The sequence below is a fragment of the Carcharhinus amblyrhynchos genome, chromosome 20, assembly GCF_965287045.1.
Source record: "Carcharhinus amblyrhynchos chromosome 20, sCarAmb.v2.hapA, whole genome shotgun sequence".
NCBI lineage: Eukaryota > Metazoa > Chordata > Chondrichthyes > Carcharhiniformes > Carcharhinidae > Carcharhinus > Carcharhinus amblyrhynchos.
Window position 1 is genome coordinate 7,912,088 of NC_137343.1, and position 16,651 is coordinate 7,928,738.

Below are 16,651 nucleotides of genomic sequence, written 5' to 3' on the forward strand. Positions count from 1 at the left end.
TGGAGTGTTGAACAACTCAGTCAGTTTTGATGGCCTGATTTCGACTTCATAAAATTGTCTCTGGGTGGCAGTCTCCTGTACCGTTCATCATCTTTTCAAAATCCTGGATTTTAAGATTGAACATCTCTCTCTCCCCTCTCCTCTGCTACAGTGCAGAGGGATCTGGGGGTCCTTCTGCATGAGTCGCAAAAACCCAGTCTGCAGGTGCAGCAGGTGATCAAGAAGGCGAATGGGATGCTGGCCTTTATAGCGAGGGGGATAGAATATAGAAGCAGGGAGGTCTTGCTGCAACTGTACAAGGCACTGGTGAGGCCGCAGCTGGAGTACAGTGTGCAGTTTTGGTCGCCGCACTTGCGCAAGGATATTTTGGCCTTGGAGGGAGTGCAGAGGAGGTTCACTAGGCTGATACCAGAGATGAGGCGGTTGGACTATGAAGAGAGGCTGAATAGACTGGGTCTGTACTCGTTGGAGTTTAGAAGGATGAGGGGGGGATCTTAAGATAATGAAGGGGATGGATAGGGTCGAGGTAGAGAGGTTCTTCCCACTCAAAGGACAGCAGGACTAGAGGGCACAGCCTCAAGATAAGGGGGGAGCAGTTTAGAACGGAGTTGAGGAGGAATTTCTTCACTCAAAGGGTGGTGAATCTCTGGAATTCTTTGCCCGTTGAAGTGGTGGAGGCTACCTCGCTAAATATATTTAAGACACGGGTAGATAGGTTTCTGATAGGGGAATTAAGGGTTATGGGGAGAAAGCGGGAAAGTGGAACTGAGCCACTTCAGATCAGCCATGATCTTATTGAATGGCGGGGCAGGCTCAAAGGGCTAGATGGCCTACTCCTGCTCCTATTTCTTATGTTCTTATGTACATCTCCACCTCTCAGAAAATCTCCTCAAACTCAAACTGGACTGTTATTTAAATAGTAAAAATTCGCAGCATGTTGCTGTGCGGAGGGACCTGCGTGTTCTTGTGTAGGAATCACAAGGAGTTGGTTTACAGGTGCAGCAGGTAATTAAGAAGGCAAATGGAATTTTGTCCTTCATTGCTAGAGGGATGGAGTTTAAAAACAATGAGGTTATGTTGCAGCTGTATAAGGTGCTGGTGAGGTCACACCTGGAGCACTATTTACAGTTTTGGTCTCCTTCCTTGAGAAAAAATGTACTGGCACTAGAGAGGGTGCAGAGAAGATTCACTAGGTTGATTCTGGAGTTGAGAGGGTTGGCTTATGAGGAGACACAGTAGTCTGGGGCTATACTCATTGGAATTCAGAACAATGAGGGGAGATCTTATAGAAACATATAAGATTATGAAGGGAATAGATAAGATACAAGCAGGGAAGTTGTTTCAACTGACAGGTGAAACTAGAACCAGGGGGCTAGCCTCAAAAGCAGATTTAGGACTGAGTTGAGGAGGAACTTCTTCACACAAAGGGTTGTGAATCTGTGGAATTCCCTACCCAGTGAAGCAGTTGAGGCTACCTCATTGAATGTTTTTAAGGCAAGGATAGATAAATTTCTGAACAATAAAGGAATTAAGGTGACGGTGAGTGGGTGGATAAGTGGAGCTGAGTCCACGAAAAGATCAGCCATGATCTTATTGAATAGCGGAGCAGGCTCGAGGGGCCAGATGGCCTACCCCTGCTCCTAGTTGTGTTCTTTAAACCATAGGTGTCACATCTTGTATATCGTAAGCTGCAACTGAATGTGACTTCATGAAATCTGAGCATGATATCAAATTAAAGCATTTTTTTTTATTGTTCTGATGTAGCAAGATCCTAGCAATGATCAATGAGATGAATAATTGAGTAATGTTTGTTCTACTGGCCAAGGAATGAATTTTGGCCAGGATGCATTATTTGAAGAGCAGGACTGACTTTCAGTAGATCAGCCATGATCCAGTTAAATGGCAAAGCATAATAAGGGCTGAATGACCTACTCCTGCTCTTATGTTCCTGGTGATTTCTTTAAATATTGTAGTTGATTGTTGAAGAAGTTGACTTCTGGATGATGATTTCAAGGATCTTGTTATTCTCCATTATCATTTGTCTGTCAAAGTCCAGACAGTGAACTTGGCAGTCTATTAGGGAGTCACAGCCAAATCTGATATCTACACATCATCACGTGCAGTGGGTATTGATGCATAATAATTAGGAACAAAAATCTGGCTGATTCATTTTTATCTACATCTTTTCATGCGATAATCAATTGTTCTGCCTGTATCATCTTGGCCAAGATGGTCAAGTCAGTAAAGTAAAAAGTAAAGTTTATTTATTAGTCACAAGTAAGGCTTACATTAACACTGCAATGAAGTTACTGTGAAATTCCCCTAGTTGCCAGCACTCCGGCGCCTGTTTGGGTCAATGCACCTAACCAGCACGTCTTTCAGAATGTGGGAGGAAACCAGAAACCGTGTCCCCAGTGTGGGCCGGCACTGTGGTTAACGCTGCTGCTTTACAGCGCCAGGGACCCGGGTTCGTTTCCTGGCTTTGATCCCTGCCCATGTGGAGTTTGCACATTCTCCCCGAGTCTATGCTGGTTTCCTCCCACATTCTGAAAGACGTGTTGGTTAGGTGCATTGACCCAAAAGTAAAGATCATGGGTTAAATGTGGTACCCTGCAGATCTCTATGCCATGTTACACAGTGGATAGATTGAGTGTTTTGGCAACTTAGGCATTTCCTTCAATTGTACGAATCATATTTAATATTCAGATCCCAAAGCTATATGAATCTTTTAGCATTTGAAATGTTTTTATTGAGAAGTAAAGGATTTTTTTGAGCAAATCGATGAACAAATGTGTTATGATTTGTTCTGGCACAGAACATTTGGTTATTTAATATTTTTGTTTTTGTGCTATTTCCTCTAGTTAGAGATGGTGTTGCACTATAGTAAACACGCACTTTCAACTTATGATATCTCACCGTCTGATGCGCACAGTTATTTTAACAGCATCTGCAAACACTTGTATCAGAACTTGCAAAACTGAATTGCACTGATGAGATTTTGAGGTTGTGAGCTTTGAGGGAGCAATGCCGTGTGAATTTTGGATGGATTTCTGCTGGCTAGCTGAATGGAGAGCTCTCTGAGGCCCAATTGCTGCTGCAAAAGAACCTAGTAAAAAGGTAAAGGCAAAATACTGCGGATGCTGGAATCTGAGTCAGTAAAAAAGGTAGGTTTCTTTTATGTAGAAAGCCTATTTCCTTAATAACCAGGATCATTTTACATCAATAATCAAGATCATAATGTGTTACTAATTGTGATTAAATTACAGTAATTTGAATCCTATTGTATCAGCGATAAGAATTTTATTACATAAATATAATTGCTCACTCCTACTTCATTAACAGTCAGATTACTATTACATTCATAATCTGGTGTCCGTTCCATCAAAATCCAATTCTTATTGCATAAATAATGAGTATCCTATTTAATTAATCAGGATTCTATTAAGTTAATCAGGATCCAGTTGCATTAATTATACTTTCAATTGCACTAATAATAAACTGCAACATAATTCTTTTTTGCATTAATAATAATTATCCTGGCAGCTGTAGCCTCCCCAATGTGCCCCCCACCCCACCCCCACCCTCACCCAGCAACACTCAGACTACTAACATTCTCATTATATGATCACACAAAGGAGTCTGATGTATTAAAATGGAATCACACCAGGAAAATGTTTGGGCAGCACTGACTTGTGTTATGATCCTTGCTAGACCCTCAAGTTTTTGGTAAGAATCGGTTATGTACCAGTAACATCTTGTTTAAACAAAGAACAACCCAGCACGGGAAACAGGCCCTTTGGCCCAACGAGCCCACGCCGCCGAAGACAAAGTTTGAGATTCAAGACACATACTCAAGGTAAAGCCACAAGACTCCCCATAGGTTTTTAACAAACAAGAATAAATGTGTAAAGGTGGGAAATATAAAACAATTCACAATATCTCACTTATACTGTAACATTCAAGGTTTATGCAGTGTGCATATGAGTTAACAGACAAACTGTGGTCAAATACACCACACCATAAATGGCAGATGTGACCAAGATGAAGTCAAAGGATTTCTTAACCCACCCAAATATCAGTCACGCTGAAAGTCAACAAATTTCACAAACTCTATCCCTCTCTCATGAGGGATTCCGTCTTCACCTTTGAAGATCTAACTTTAGAATTCTCTCCACAAGTCGCTCCAACTTGGAGAGCCTCAACGACATTCAACTTCACAGGGTTTGAGTCTTGTCTTCTGAGAGTCTGTTCCTCTGATTCCCAAATCTGAGCTCTAGCTACAATCACAAGCACAACTTCAGATCTTCAGCCAAGCTGAGCAGATTGCTCCAAAGGAGTACCTTTATTCCAGTGACCTACGGCATGGCGGAACCAACCTTCTGCTGCCATCTTAGGTCTTCAGTACTCCTCCTGAGTACTTTACGATTGATTGCCAGGGCTTCTTCTGAGCCTTCTATATTGAAATTAACTGCAGTCCTGTCCCTGTTTGGAGCCTCCCTCTGCTCCTCTTTAATTTAACTGGGACTGCTTTCTGTCCATGGGACTCTTTTGCTAGCCCCTCTCCCTATGGGACCGCTCCTTTGGATTTTTGCTTTCAACAGTGCTGCTCTCCTGGTCATATGACCCTGTCGGCACAGGAGCTCTGGGACAGACCTCAGCCCAAAGAGCTGAAAACGTCAAACTGCACGGGCTGCAGATACATAGAAGCTCCAAAGTCTTGGAGTTGACGTCCAGCTGCTCTCCAGTGCTTGCATAGCACTTTCATCTTCATTCTGAGTTTCTACAATTTGTTCCATGTTGACTTTGATAAAATAGAATTGGAGAAATGCACTTTGCTGATACTACGTCCACAGGAAGCTTTGAAAGCATCTTCAACTGGGGAAATTGAAAAAGAATAAATGTTTGTTTATTAATATAAATGAGGCTATTACCCTTGAGGTGGGAAGAGCTGTGAACAACACATGAATCAGATTCAGAAACCAAACAAACAGTAAGGGATGGAAGAGATGACAAATGTCTTGAGATGACATTTGTTATTTGAGCAGTGAAGAAAAAGATTAGTTTTGCTTCTTTGAACATTGGCAGGATGTTTGAGAAGCTTCAAATAAACCTTTAATTTTCAAATGAAAACCGATTTGAGAAAGAAATGAGGCGCAGCACCTGTTTTCACACCGACCTGAGGCCAGAGGGAATTTCACATTCTGACTTCATGGTGTTCAGTGACCCAGCCAACTCGCTGATCATTCATGCAACACAGATGTTGCCCAAATGGAACCTCTCTTTCCCTGTAGCCCTGCAAATTCTTAACTTTTAAGGGGCGGCATGGTGGCACAGTGGGTTAGCACTGCTGCCTCTCAGTGCCAGGGACCTGGGTTCCATTCTCAGCTTGGGTCACTGTCTGTGTGGAGTTTGCACATTCTCCCTGTGTCTGCGTGGGTTTCCTCCAGGTGCTCCAGTTTCCTCCCACAGTCCAAAGATGTGCGGATTAGGTGCGCTGGCTGTACGAAATTCTCCCTCAGTGTATCTGAACAGGCGTCGGAGTGTGACAACAAGGAGAGTTTCACAGTGTTAATGTAAGCCAACTTGTGACTAATAAATAAACTTTACTTTATCCACTTCTTTGTGAAAGCCGTGCTTGAATCCACCTTTTCACCCCAGGTTCACTAATCTGTCCGTGTAACTGAAGTCCCACATCCCTGCAACTAATCTTGTATATCTTTTCTGCACCCTCTTAAAAATCTGGTGTCCACAACTGGTGAGACTGAAACAGCGTTCATTGAATATCTCAGTGCAGAAAGAGGCCATTGGGCCCATCGAACCTGCACGGACAACAGTCCCATCCAGGCCCTATCCCTATGCATTAACCCTGCTAATCTCCTTGACGCTAAGGGGCAATTTAGCATGGACAAACAACCTAACCTGCACATTTTTGGACTGTGGAAGGAAACCAGAGCAACCCAGAGGAATCTCATGCAAACACTGGGAGAATGTGCAAATTCCACAGTCACCCCAGGCCAGAATTGAACCCAGGTCCCTGGCATTGTGATGCAGCAATGCTAACAACTGTGTTCTCTAAAGGTTGGATGTAATTTGTTTGCTTTTGTACATTATGCCTCTATTTATAATGTTTCTTATGCCCCACCTGCACTTTAAAGCCACTGCATCTTTTTTTAATGGAACACAGCATCTGCAAGGATGGTGGAAGTAAATTCCGGGGAAGTGGGACTAATTGAATGGCTCTTTCAAAGACGCCCAGCAGGTCAAACGGGTCTCTTTCTGTGCTGTACAATTCAATGATTCTCTGAATGCTTTGGGTGAAATTTCTCATGACATCATGAAGTTTCATTCAGTGACTATCTCGATGAAGACTAGGATTCCGAATCCCCAGTGAGCACATTAGTCCGAGAGAAATCATGCATATGTTTTTTCTCAGCTTGTCTTTTAATCTGTATTCATGTATCTAAAAGGTTGAAACAAAGAAAGGGCTTGGAAGGCAATAGCAATCTTTAATAATGCATCAGTGACTGCACTTCAAGAAGTACTTAATTGGCTGTAAAGCACCTTGGAACATTTTGAGGTCATTAAAGGTGATTTATAAATGCAATTCTTTAGCAGTCATTTAAAGTCAATTACAGTTCTGCTTTAAGAGATATGTTCTAGTTACATAAGGTAGAATTATAAGCAGCAGCTGTCTGAGCTCCCTCGGCTACCTGGCCTTTAAATCCATCCACTCCACTTGTGATGGCTTTTGTCAGTTCTGAAAATACAGAAATAAGCTATCGTGCCTGGGGCAAACCTGCACAGTCGAGCAGCAGTGTTAAAGCTGGGCAGAAATCCACAGGTGACTTGCCAGGTCTCCCAGCTGCAAGCCTGCAAACAGAACAGACGTGGATGGGAGAGATGGGGGAGGATGCAAAGAGAAATGAATTAAAATCACTCGGATAATCATCTTCAAGAACTACATTATTGCACTTCCACAGTCTTATCTAGAAATATTCAGGCTGGTGAAGATGTTCAATTTCCTGAGTTTACAGACATTTTCTTTCAGACTCTATTTTCAGAGAAAATAGCTCAAAACAGATCGCTAAAACCATAAGATATAGGAGAGGAATTAGGCCAGTCGGCCCATCGAGTCTGCTCCAGCATTCAATCATGGCTGAGATGATTCTCATCCCTGTTCTCCTGCCGTCTCCCTGTAACGCTTGACCCCCCTTATTGATCAAGAACCTGGAAAAGTGGAAATGTTGAGATTGGTTCAGTAATTTCAACCTTTTCGTTTGGATATTTCCCCTTTTTTATTTGTCCCCTTTCCTTTGCCGATCAAACTTGATAAGATCAGGGGAGAGGGCAGTGCCTCCTGGCCAATGCCAGTTCCAAAGGGGAGACAGTGGCATGGTGGTGTTGTCACTGGACTCGTAATCCAGACACCCAGGGTAATACTCAAGGGACCCGTCACGGCAGCTGATGAAATCTGAATTCAATAAAATCTGGAGTTGAAAGTCTGACCATGAAATCATTGTCAATTGTTGTTTAAAAACTCATCTGGCTCACTAATGTCCTTTAGGAAAGGAAATCTGCTGTCCTTATCCAGTCTGGCCTTCAGAACCACAGCAATGTAGTTAACTCTTAAACACCCTCTGGGATGAGCAATAAAAGTTGGGCCAGCCAGCGATGCCCATATCCCATAAATGAATATTTTTTAAAGAAGGGTTCACGTTGGACTCCATGCTCTCTCTCCATAGATGCTGCCAAACCAGCTCTGTTTTTCTAGCCTTTTAGGTTTTGCAGTTCAAAGTTCCAGTGTCCACACTATTCCAGGGGCTGTTTGATTGATCTTTCACCCTTTGACGAGATGCTGGAGCTCAGTTCTGCTCAAGAGCTGGGAACTTGGCTGTGTGCCTCTCTGGACTTTACTCAGCATGTCCGCACCACCACCAAGGTTTGTCTCCATCACACAATTTATCCTGGGGTCCACAAATCAGAAAGACTTTGTGAGTGTTGGAAGGGTTGCTAATCAGATTTACCAGAATGATACCTGGGCTAAAAAGGTTAAATCATGAAACTACATTACACGGACCATTACCTTGAACATAGGAAGTTCAGCAAGAGATCTGATTGAGGCGTCCAAATTGAATAGAAGATTTGATGGGATAGGTAGAGAGAAACTATTTCTGATTGGGAAACAGTTAGAACAAGGAGGCAGAACCCTAAAATTAGTGCCAAGTCATTCAGTGGTGATATCAGGAAGAACTTCCCCCTTTAAAGGGTAATTATAGAATCCCTACAGTACAAAGGAGGCCATTCGACCCATCGAGTCTACAATGACCACCATCCCACCCAAGCCCTATCCCTGCAATCCCACATATTTGCTCTGCTAATTCCCCTGACGCCAGGATCAATTTATCACGGCCAGTCAACCTAACCTGCACATCTTTGGAGTGGAAATCTGACTCTAATCCCCAGAAAGCTGTTGACGCAGATAATCGTAAATTTCAAAACAAAAATGAATAATGTTAGCAAACAAAGAAAAACTATTAAAATTATGAAATGAAAATGGATAGAATCGACGTACAGCTCAGATGGTTGGCAGAATGGGCTCAAGAGCCTGCTCCTATTTCCCTAACCAAGGCAGCAAAACCTGCACCACTGCCAGTGTCAAAGAAATTCTTTGATAAAGTCACGAGATGTCTCCCTCCCACTTTGTGATAAACACTTGCCCTCCTAGAGTCAGTAAGCATGTGAAATAAGAGCAGGCTTGAGCCACTTAAAGCTTGTGCTCCTGGAAAGGGTGTGTGTGTGTGCTCATTGTTTACTGTAGCATACATCTACCAGCTGCTTTCTGAGAGAATCATAGAATCCCCACTATGCAGAAGGAGGCCATTCAGCCTATCGAGTATGCACCAACCACAACTCTATCCAGGCCCTATCCCTGTAATCCCATGCATTTTCCCCGACACTAATGAGGGGCAATTTAGCATAGTCAATCCACCCAACCCACACATCTTTGGACGGTGGGAGGAAATTGGAGCAGCTGGTGGAAACCTACGCAGATATGGGGAGAAAGTGCAGACTCCACATAGTTGGTGACCCAAGCCAGGAATCGAACCCAGTTCCCTGGTGCTGTAAGGCAGCAGTGCATTCAGAGGTCAAACTACACCCCCCTCCATCTTGTATGCAAGGTACTATTGATGCTCCTTGATCTGTATGGGGAGGGTATGGCATATTATCAGTGGACTAGTAATCCCGGGACCAATAGTAATGCTTTGGGGACCTGGGTTCAAATCCCACAGCAGACTTTGAAATTTGAGTCCAATAAAAATTTGGAATTTGATTTATTTGGGGCAACATGGTGACACATAGTGGTTAGCGCTGCTGCCTCACAGCGCTGGGGATCTGAGTTTAATTCTGGCCTCGGGTCACTGTCTACGTGGAGTTTGCACATTCTCCCTGTGTCTGCATGGGTTTCCTCAGGGTGCTCTGGTTTCCTCCCATATCCAGAGATGGGTTAGGTTGATTGGCCATGCTCAATTGACCCTAGTGTTAGGGGTATTAGCAGGGTGAATATGAAGGGTTATGGAAATGGGGCCTGGGTGGGATTGCGGTTGGTGCAGACTCGATGGGCTGAATGGTCTCTTTCTACATGGTAGGGATTCTACGTTGAGTCTCTGCAGCAAACTTTATTTTCTGTATTCTGCACCAATCTGCTCAGTTGATGCTCTGGAGATTTCCTTCCAGCTGTGTACTGAATCCTTGCCATGTGAAAGAAGAACCGCAGCGCTTTGTGTTTAATGAAACTGCAATCATTCTGAAATAAAAACAAAAAAATCCTGGAAGCAGTTTGAAGGTCAAGCAGTAACTCTGGGGAGAAAAACTGAGTTAACCCTTTATTCTCCACAGTCAACTAATCATCCTCTGTCATTTACATCACCTCCAGTGTGATGTCACCAGCAAACACATCTTCCCCACGCCCCCTTCAACATTCTGTAGGGATTTCCTGATTCATTCCTCAATTCACCATTACCTCTCCGCTGATGAAGGGTATCCAGACTCGACACGTTGGCTCTATTCTCTCCCCACAGATGCTGCCAGACCTGCTGAGATTTTTCAGCATTTTCTCTTTTTGTTTCAGATTCCAGCATCCGCAGTAATTTGCCTTTATACCTTCTCCCTTCTCACTGCACCCTCTTGTGGCATCACAGGAGTTGTCCTCTCTTCCCCTTCTTCCCTTCCATTTATTTTCCATGTTCTCACAAGCCAGGGTCCCAAATACTCCATGTAGCATTTTTACTTCTTTCAGTTTGCTGCTTCTGTGCTGCCTCTTCTGAATCGGTGTGACCAAGTGTAGAGTTGAACATTTACTTTTCATCTGCAGATGTGACTCTGAGCTTCTAGTTGCTTCCCTTACTCTGAAACCTCTGCCCTTGGCTCCTGCACTGTTCCAATGAAAATTCAAAGTATACCCAAGAAACAGGCTACAAGATGAAGGCATGTAAAATCACTGGCTCCAACACACTCCTTTCTGAGCTTAATGCATTCTATACCCATTTTGAGCAAGAGGTCAGTGAGACCATGCCCTCCACCCTGGAAGCCCTGGATGAACATGTATCTGGGGTCACCCCTGCAGATATAAGAGCAGCTTTCTTTTAGGTCAACCCATGGAAAGCAACTGGCCAGATGGCATACCTGGACATGCACTCAGATCCTGTGCGGATCAGCTGGTGGGGGTATTCACAAACATCTTCAACCTCTCTTTACAACAATCTGAGGTCCCTGTCTGCTTCAAGAAGATAACCATCATCCTGGTATCTAAGGAAGACCAGACAGCGTGCCTTAATGACTATCGGCCGGTGGCTCTGTCATCCATCGTTATGAAATGCTTCGAAACGTTAGTCATGTCACGAATCAATTCCATCTTCCCCGACTACCTGGATCCACTACAGTTTGCCTACTGCCACAACAGATCCACAGCAGACGCCATTTCCCTGGCCCCTGCACTCAACCCTGGAACACCTAGATAACAAGGACACCTATACCAAACTCCTATTTATTGACTACAGATCAGCCTTTCAACACTATTATTCCCACAAAACTCATCTCCAAACTCCGTGGTCTGGGCCTCGGCACTTCCCTCTGCGACTGGATCCTGAACTTCCTAACTTATAGACCACAAGTAGTAAGGATAGGCAACAACACTTCCTCCACGATCATCCTCAACACTGGTGCCCCGCAAGGCTGTGTTCTCAGCCCTACTACACTCCTTATACACCTATGACTGTGTAGCCAAATTCCCCTCCAATTTTATTTTCAAGTTTGCTGACGACACCATGTAGTGGGTTGGATCTCAAACAATGATGAGACAGAATACAGGAATGAGATAGAGAATCTGGTGAATTGGTGCAGCAACAATAATCTCTCCCTCAATGACAACAAAATGAAAGAGATTGTCATTGAGTTCAGGAGGTGTAAGGAAGAACATACCCCTGTCTACATCAATGGGGACAAAGTAGAAAGGGTTGAGAGCTTCAATTTTTTAGGTGTCCAGATCACCAACAATCTGTCCTGGTACCCCCATGCTGACATTATAGTTAAGAAAGCCCACCAACGCTTCTACTTTCTCAGAAGACTAAGGAAATTTGGCATGTCAGCAATAACTCTCACCAACTTTTACAGAGTAACCATAGAAAGCATTCTTTCTGGTCGTATCACAGCTTGGTATGGGCTCCTGCTCTGCCCAAGACTGCAAGGAACTACAAAAGGTTGTGAATGTATCTCAATCCATCACACAAACCAGCCTCCATTCATTGATTCTGTCAACACTTCCGCTGCCAAAATAATTAAGAACCCACGCACGCCGGACATTCTTTCTTCCATCGGGAAAATGATACAAAAATCTGAGGTCACGTTCCAACCAACTCAAGAACAACTTCTTCCCTGCTGCTGTCAGACCTTTGAATGGGCTTACCTTGCATTAAGCTGATCTTTCTCTGCACCCTCTGACTGTAACACCACATTCTGCACTCTCTCGTTTCCTTCTCTATGAACAATATGTTTTGTCTGTATAGTGCGCAAGAAACAATACTTGTGACACAATTAACATATAGTGAAGATAATTAATCAAAGAAACAGCACCTCATTTTCAATGGAAGCTTCTATAATATTCTAAAAAAAGAGAGTGGGAATGGAAAAATGGAAAAAAAGTGATAAAAATGGATGAATGAGAGGAAAAGAAGATACAGAATGAAATAAAATAACTTCATCTCCAGTTATATATGATGTTGCAGTGATATATGATACACAAACAGTCCATTTGGTGCAACCAGTCTGTGCTGGTGTTTATGCTCCACTTGAGCCTCCTCCCATTTTTCCTCACTTAAATCCATTATCATAACCCTCCATTCTTTTGTCCCTCATATGCTTGTCTGGCCTCTCTCTACATGCAGCTGTACAATTCATTTCCAACTCTCACTACTCTTTGGATTTAAAAAAAAAGTTTCTTCTGAATTCCCCATTGAATTTCTTGTCTCCATGACTGAATCTGAGAGTTCATTTCTTGTGCTAACCACTTGTGGTTTTGGAAGAATTTACTGACGTCACACCTATATTTGTCTTTTACTGGTTTGAACCTGTGTCACCTTGCCATACAATTTGGTCCCAAGTATTCAACTGGATTTAGCTTTTAATACTATTTACTTTCATATGTATCTTTAATCACCTGGTAGTCATGTCGTTGCAAAGCTTATCAATCTGACCTTTGACAATAGTCCAGAATTTGCTGAAAACCTAAGTGTAGGAACAATAAACACTGGATAATTTTTACATAAATAACAGCAAGCTGTTGAAAAAGAGTCCACGAATTGTGAATCATGCAAGTTGTTGGACAATTAGCCTTGCTCCACTGTTAACTTTGTTGAAAATGGCGTTACACCTTTATTCTTGTTGTGAATTCATGAAGTTACTATTTCCACACTGCCATTTAAACTCACCACTAAATTAAATCTAATAATAAAGTGTTAATACTCCTTAATGGCCTCATTGTTAATAGCTGCCAATCAAAGTGAATAATTAGAAGTGGACAGTCTGCGACATGAATTGTTGCGGATTTTGTTCCTTTTTTTGTTCCTGTAATTTTCTTTGTTCTTTTGTCTTTGTTGTTTTTATTTTTCTTTCAGCATCTGCGATGGCATTGAATTCACCTACTTGTCGTCTCCTTCAGTCCTTATGCTTTTCCACAGATCTTAAGTCTCATTGCAGATGCACTGTGTCCTGTCATTTGGTTTTGCCAACTGGATCTATTTGTGACACCAAGACCTTACAGCACCACCCCCACCCCCCTTCTTCCCCTCCTCCCTGACCCCAGCACTCCTATGGTCAATCTGCCTACCTTCCAACAGCCTATTAGAAATGGAAGAAATGAACTAACAACCAAAAGTATACAAAGCAATACAATACCTTTCAAAACCACAGGCTGTCCTGTTGATAATGTAGTGACTGTTATAATTTAGGAAACAGGGTGGCCAATTTGCACACAGCGAGATCCCACAAGCAGAAATGTGATAATGACCAGATAATCTGTTTGGTGATGTTGATTGAGGGGTAGCCAGGACACTGGAAGTAACTGCACTTCAAACTAGTGTCGTGGGATCTTTTACATCATCTGAAAGGACAGACCTTGTCTCAGTTTAATGTCTCATCTCTGGAGTGGGACTCGAAGTCCCATCCTTCTGTCCTAGAGATGAGCGTGCTGTCCTCTGAAGCTACAGCTGATAAACAAAAATATATTTTTAACAAAGGGCCTTTAATGTAGTAAATTATCCCAAAGCACTTCAAAGGAGCATTAGAGAAGGCAATGAAACAAAATTTGCCATCAGGTCATGGGACGAACTAGGGGAGAAAAGACACAATTTCATAAATAAAATCTAGAACACACTGAGTAAGCCCAATACCCTCCTGAATATGAAAATGACTGGCAATTAACTTGACAACAGACGAACTATGGACTATAATACAATTCTATAACTTACAACACTGCAAAATGCAGATCTCTTTAATTATTTGTATAATGAATACTTGTGCAATCCTTTTATGTTTTTATTTGTAACTTATGATTATTTGTTTTATTTGTGTTGTCAATTCAGCACCTGCTTTTTTTTTATAAATAAATGATCCTTCTATAGTGAGATATTAGGATAAGTTTGGTCAAAGAGTGGGTTTTTAAGAAGTGTCTTAAGGGGAGATGCTTCAGTGATTTTATACAGGGGTTGTTGCAGTATATTGAAGATTAATCTTCAGTGCCTGGACACTCCAGGATCATATTGAAGTTTGCTAACACTCTGAGAATCAGAATGGTGCAGCACAGGAGGCCATTCAGCCCATCCAGTCAACTGCTGTTATTGCTAAGGTATCAGATATGATCACTTCCAACAAGTTTGTTTGATTTTGATGTATTGTCACATGTATTAGTATACAGTGAAAAGTATTGTGTGCCATTCATAGAGGAAAGGACGGAGTGCAGAATGTAGTGTTACAGTCATAGCTAGGGTATAGAGAAAGATCAACTTTGTCGGCAAAATGTTTCACAAAGTAAACATGGAGGAATAATAACTTTCGGAACATTGTGAAACAACATTAAAGATTTTTCAAAATGAAAGGGGATTTTTCACAGTAACTTCGCTGGTGTTTTCACAGTAACTTCAATGTAAGTGCTTGTGACACTGTTAAATAAACTTTAAACATTAAAATAAATATACATTAAAGAGGGTAACACTTAACATGATAAAGACAGGGCTACTCAAAACAAACTGCAGCAATCATTTGTTCAAAATCAGGCTTGGTTAGTATGTAGTGTGTATTTAGTATGTTGTGCTGTGGGGATGGTTAGCATGTAGTGTGTATTTAGTATGTTGTGCTGTGGGGATGGTTAGCATGTAGTGTGTATTTAGCATGTTGTGCTGTGGGGATGGTTAGCATGTAGTGTGTATTTAGTATGTTGTGCTGTGGGGTGTTTGGAGTCTGTTTGGGAGCAGGTTTGATGAAATTGTGAAATGAAGGATTTCACTCAGGCAGCGCGGAGGGCAGGCGGCCCGGGGTCCTCAGGCCGGGCAAGATGGCGGCGCTGAGGCTGTGGAGCCGCTGGGGGAGAGAGAGCGGGGCCCGGGCCCGGGGCTGGGGGAGCGGGGCCCGGGGACTGGCAGGTAGGGGTCATTGGGGATCGGGTCTGGGAAAGCGGAGCCCGGGGACTGAGGCTGCTCAGAAGCGCCGACCTCCCTCATTTACCCCCCTCCTCCCTCATTTACCCCCTCCTCCCTCATTTACCCCCCTCCTCCCTCATTTACCCCCCTCCCTCATCCTTTCATTCCCCCTGCCTTATTCTTCCCTATTCCCCTTCCCCCCCTCCTTCCCCTCATCCCCCCTCCGTCCCTCTCATTCCCCCCCTCCGTCCCCCTCATTCCCCCCTCTCCTTCCCCCTCATTCCCCCCTCTCCTTCCCCCTCATTCCCCCCTCTCCTTCCCCCTCATTCCCCCCTCTCCTTCCCCCTCATTCCCCCCTCTCCGTCCCCCTCATTCCCCCCTCTCCGTCCCCCTCATTCCCCCCTCTCCGTCCCCCTCATTCCCCCCTCTCCGTCCCCCTCATTCCCCCCTCTCCGTCCCCCTCATTCCCCCCCCTCCGTCCCCCTCATTCCCCCCTCTCCTTCCCCCTCATTCCCTCCTCTCCTTCCCCCTCATTCCCCCCCCTCCGTCCCCCTCATTCCCCCCTCTCCTTCCCCCTCATTCCCCCCTCTCCGTCCCCCTCATTCCCCCCTCTCCTTCCCCCTCATTCCCCCCTCTCCGTCCCCCTCATTCCCCCCCCTCCTTCCCCCTCATTCCCCCCTCTCCTTCCCCCTCATTCCCCCCTCTCCTTCCCCCTCATTCCCCCCCCCCACTTTGTTTATCTGTATTCCCTCCCCCTTTCCCCACTTACCCCTTCTTCCCTATTCTCCCCTCCCCGTCCTGTCCTATTTTCTTCTCTGCTGCATTTTCCTCACTCTAAGTTTTCCATTTCAGGCAGAAAGATGATTGCCTGAGAATTTCATCCAACAGTTTGATATTTATCTTTGAGAGGGCCTGAAGCTGTTTGGGTGACTTCTGTACCAATTCGTTCAGGGCTTTTTAACCTTGTTCTCTATGGTGGGGCGCCTGACCTTTTTATTTGTAAAGGAACTTTAATACTTCAGGATTAGCAACCATCATCTCAAATCCTGTCTGCTGAATCTGAGAATGCCCGTTGTAAAGCTGTTTATCTAACTTCAACAATCTCCTCCACTCAACTGTTTTTCATGTTGGTTGTTTCTTTAATTTGCAGGAAAATATGAGTACGACCTGTTGGTCATCGGTGGTGGCTCTGGTGGTCTTGCCTGTTCTAAAGAAGGTACAATTTAATTCATGCTAACTAGGATACTTGTAATTGAGTATATATCCTGATAGACATCTCTCACAATTGTTATTGTCAAGTTGGGGACCAACTTTGGTGTAATGAGGAGTACAGGACAGGATGACAAGAGGAGGTGTCTCTAAAAATGACATGCCAACTTCATGAAGCTACAGCACAAGTCTACATGCTGTTAAACAGCATTCTCTAGACAGATGTGAGCAGTCCTGCAACTAGGAGATTAGAT

The 16,651-nt window shown here is 43.7% G+C and overlaps 1 protein-coding gene across 2 annotated transcripts in view; it reads left to right on the forward strand.

Annotated features, from left to right (window-relative positions):
* The first annotated feature begins 15,062 nt into the window (after positions 1 to 15,062).
* Positions 15,063 to 16,651, forward strand: part of txnrd2.2 (thioredoxin reductase 2, tandem duplicate 2) — a 95,346-nt gene continuing 93,757 nt past the window's right edge. The window contains exons 1-2 of one of the 2 annotated variants that reach the window (XM_080208053.1): positions 15,063 to 15,191; positions 16,339 to 16,404. In XM_080208053.1, the coding sequence (XP_080064179.1) occupies positions 15,104 to 15,191; positions 16,339 to 16,404 (154 nt within the window). In that variant the 5' untranslated portion in view covers positions 15,063 to 15,103. Of the gene's footprint in view, positions 15,192 to 15,222; positions 15,240 to 16,334; positions 16,405 to 16,651 lie in introns of those variants that run through there. The other variant, XM_080208054.1, reaches the window with a different exon arrangement.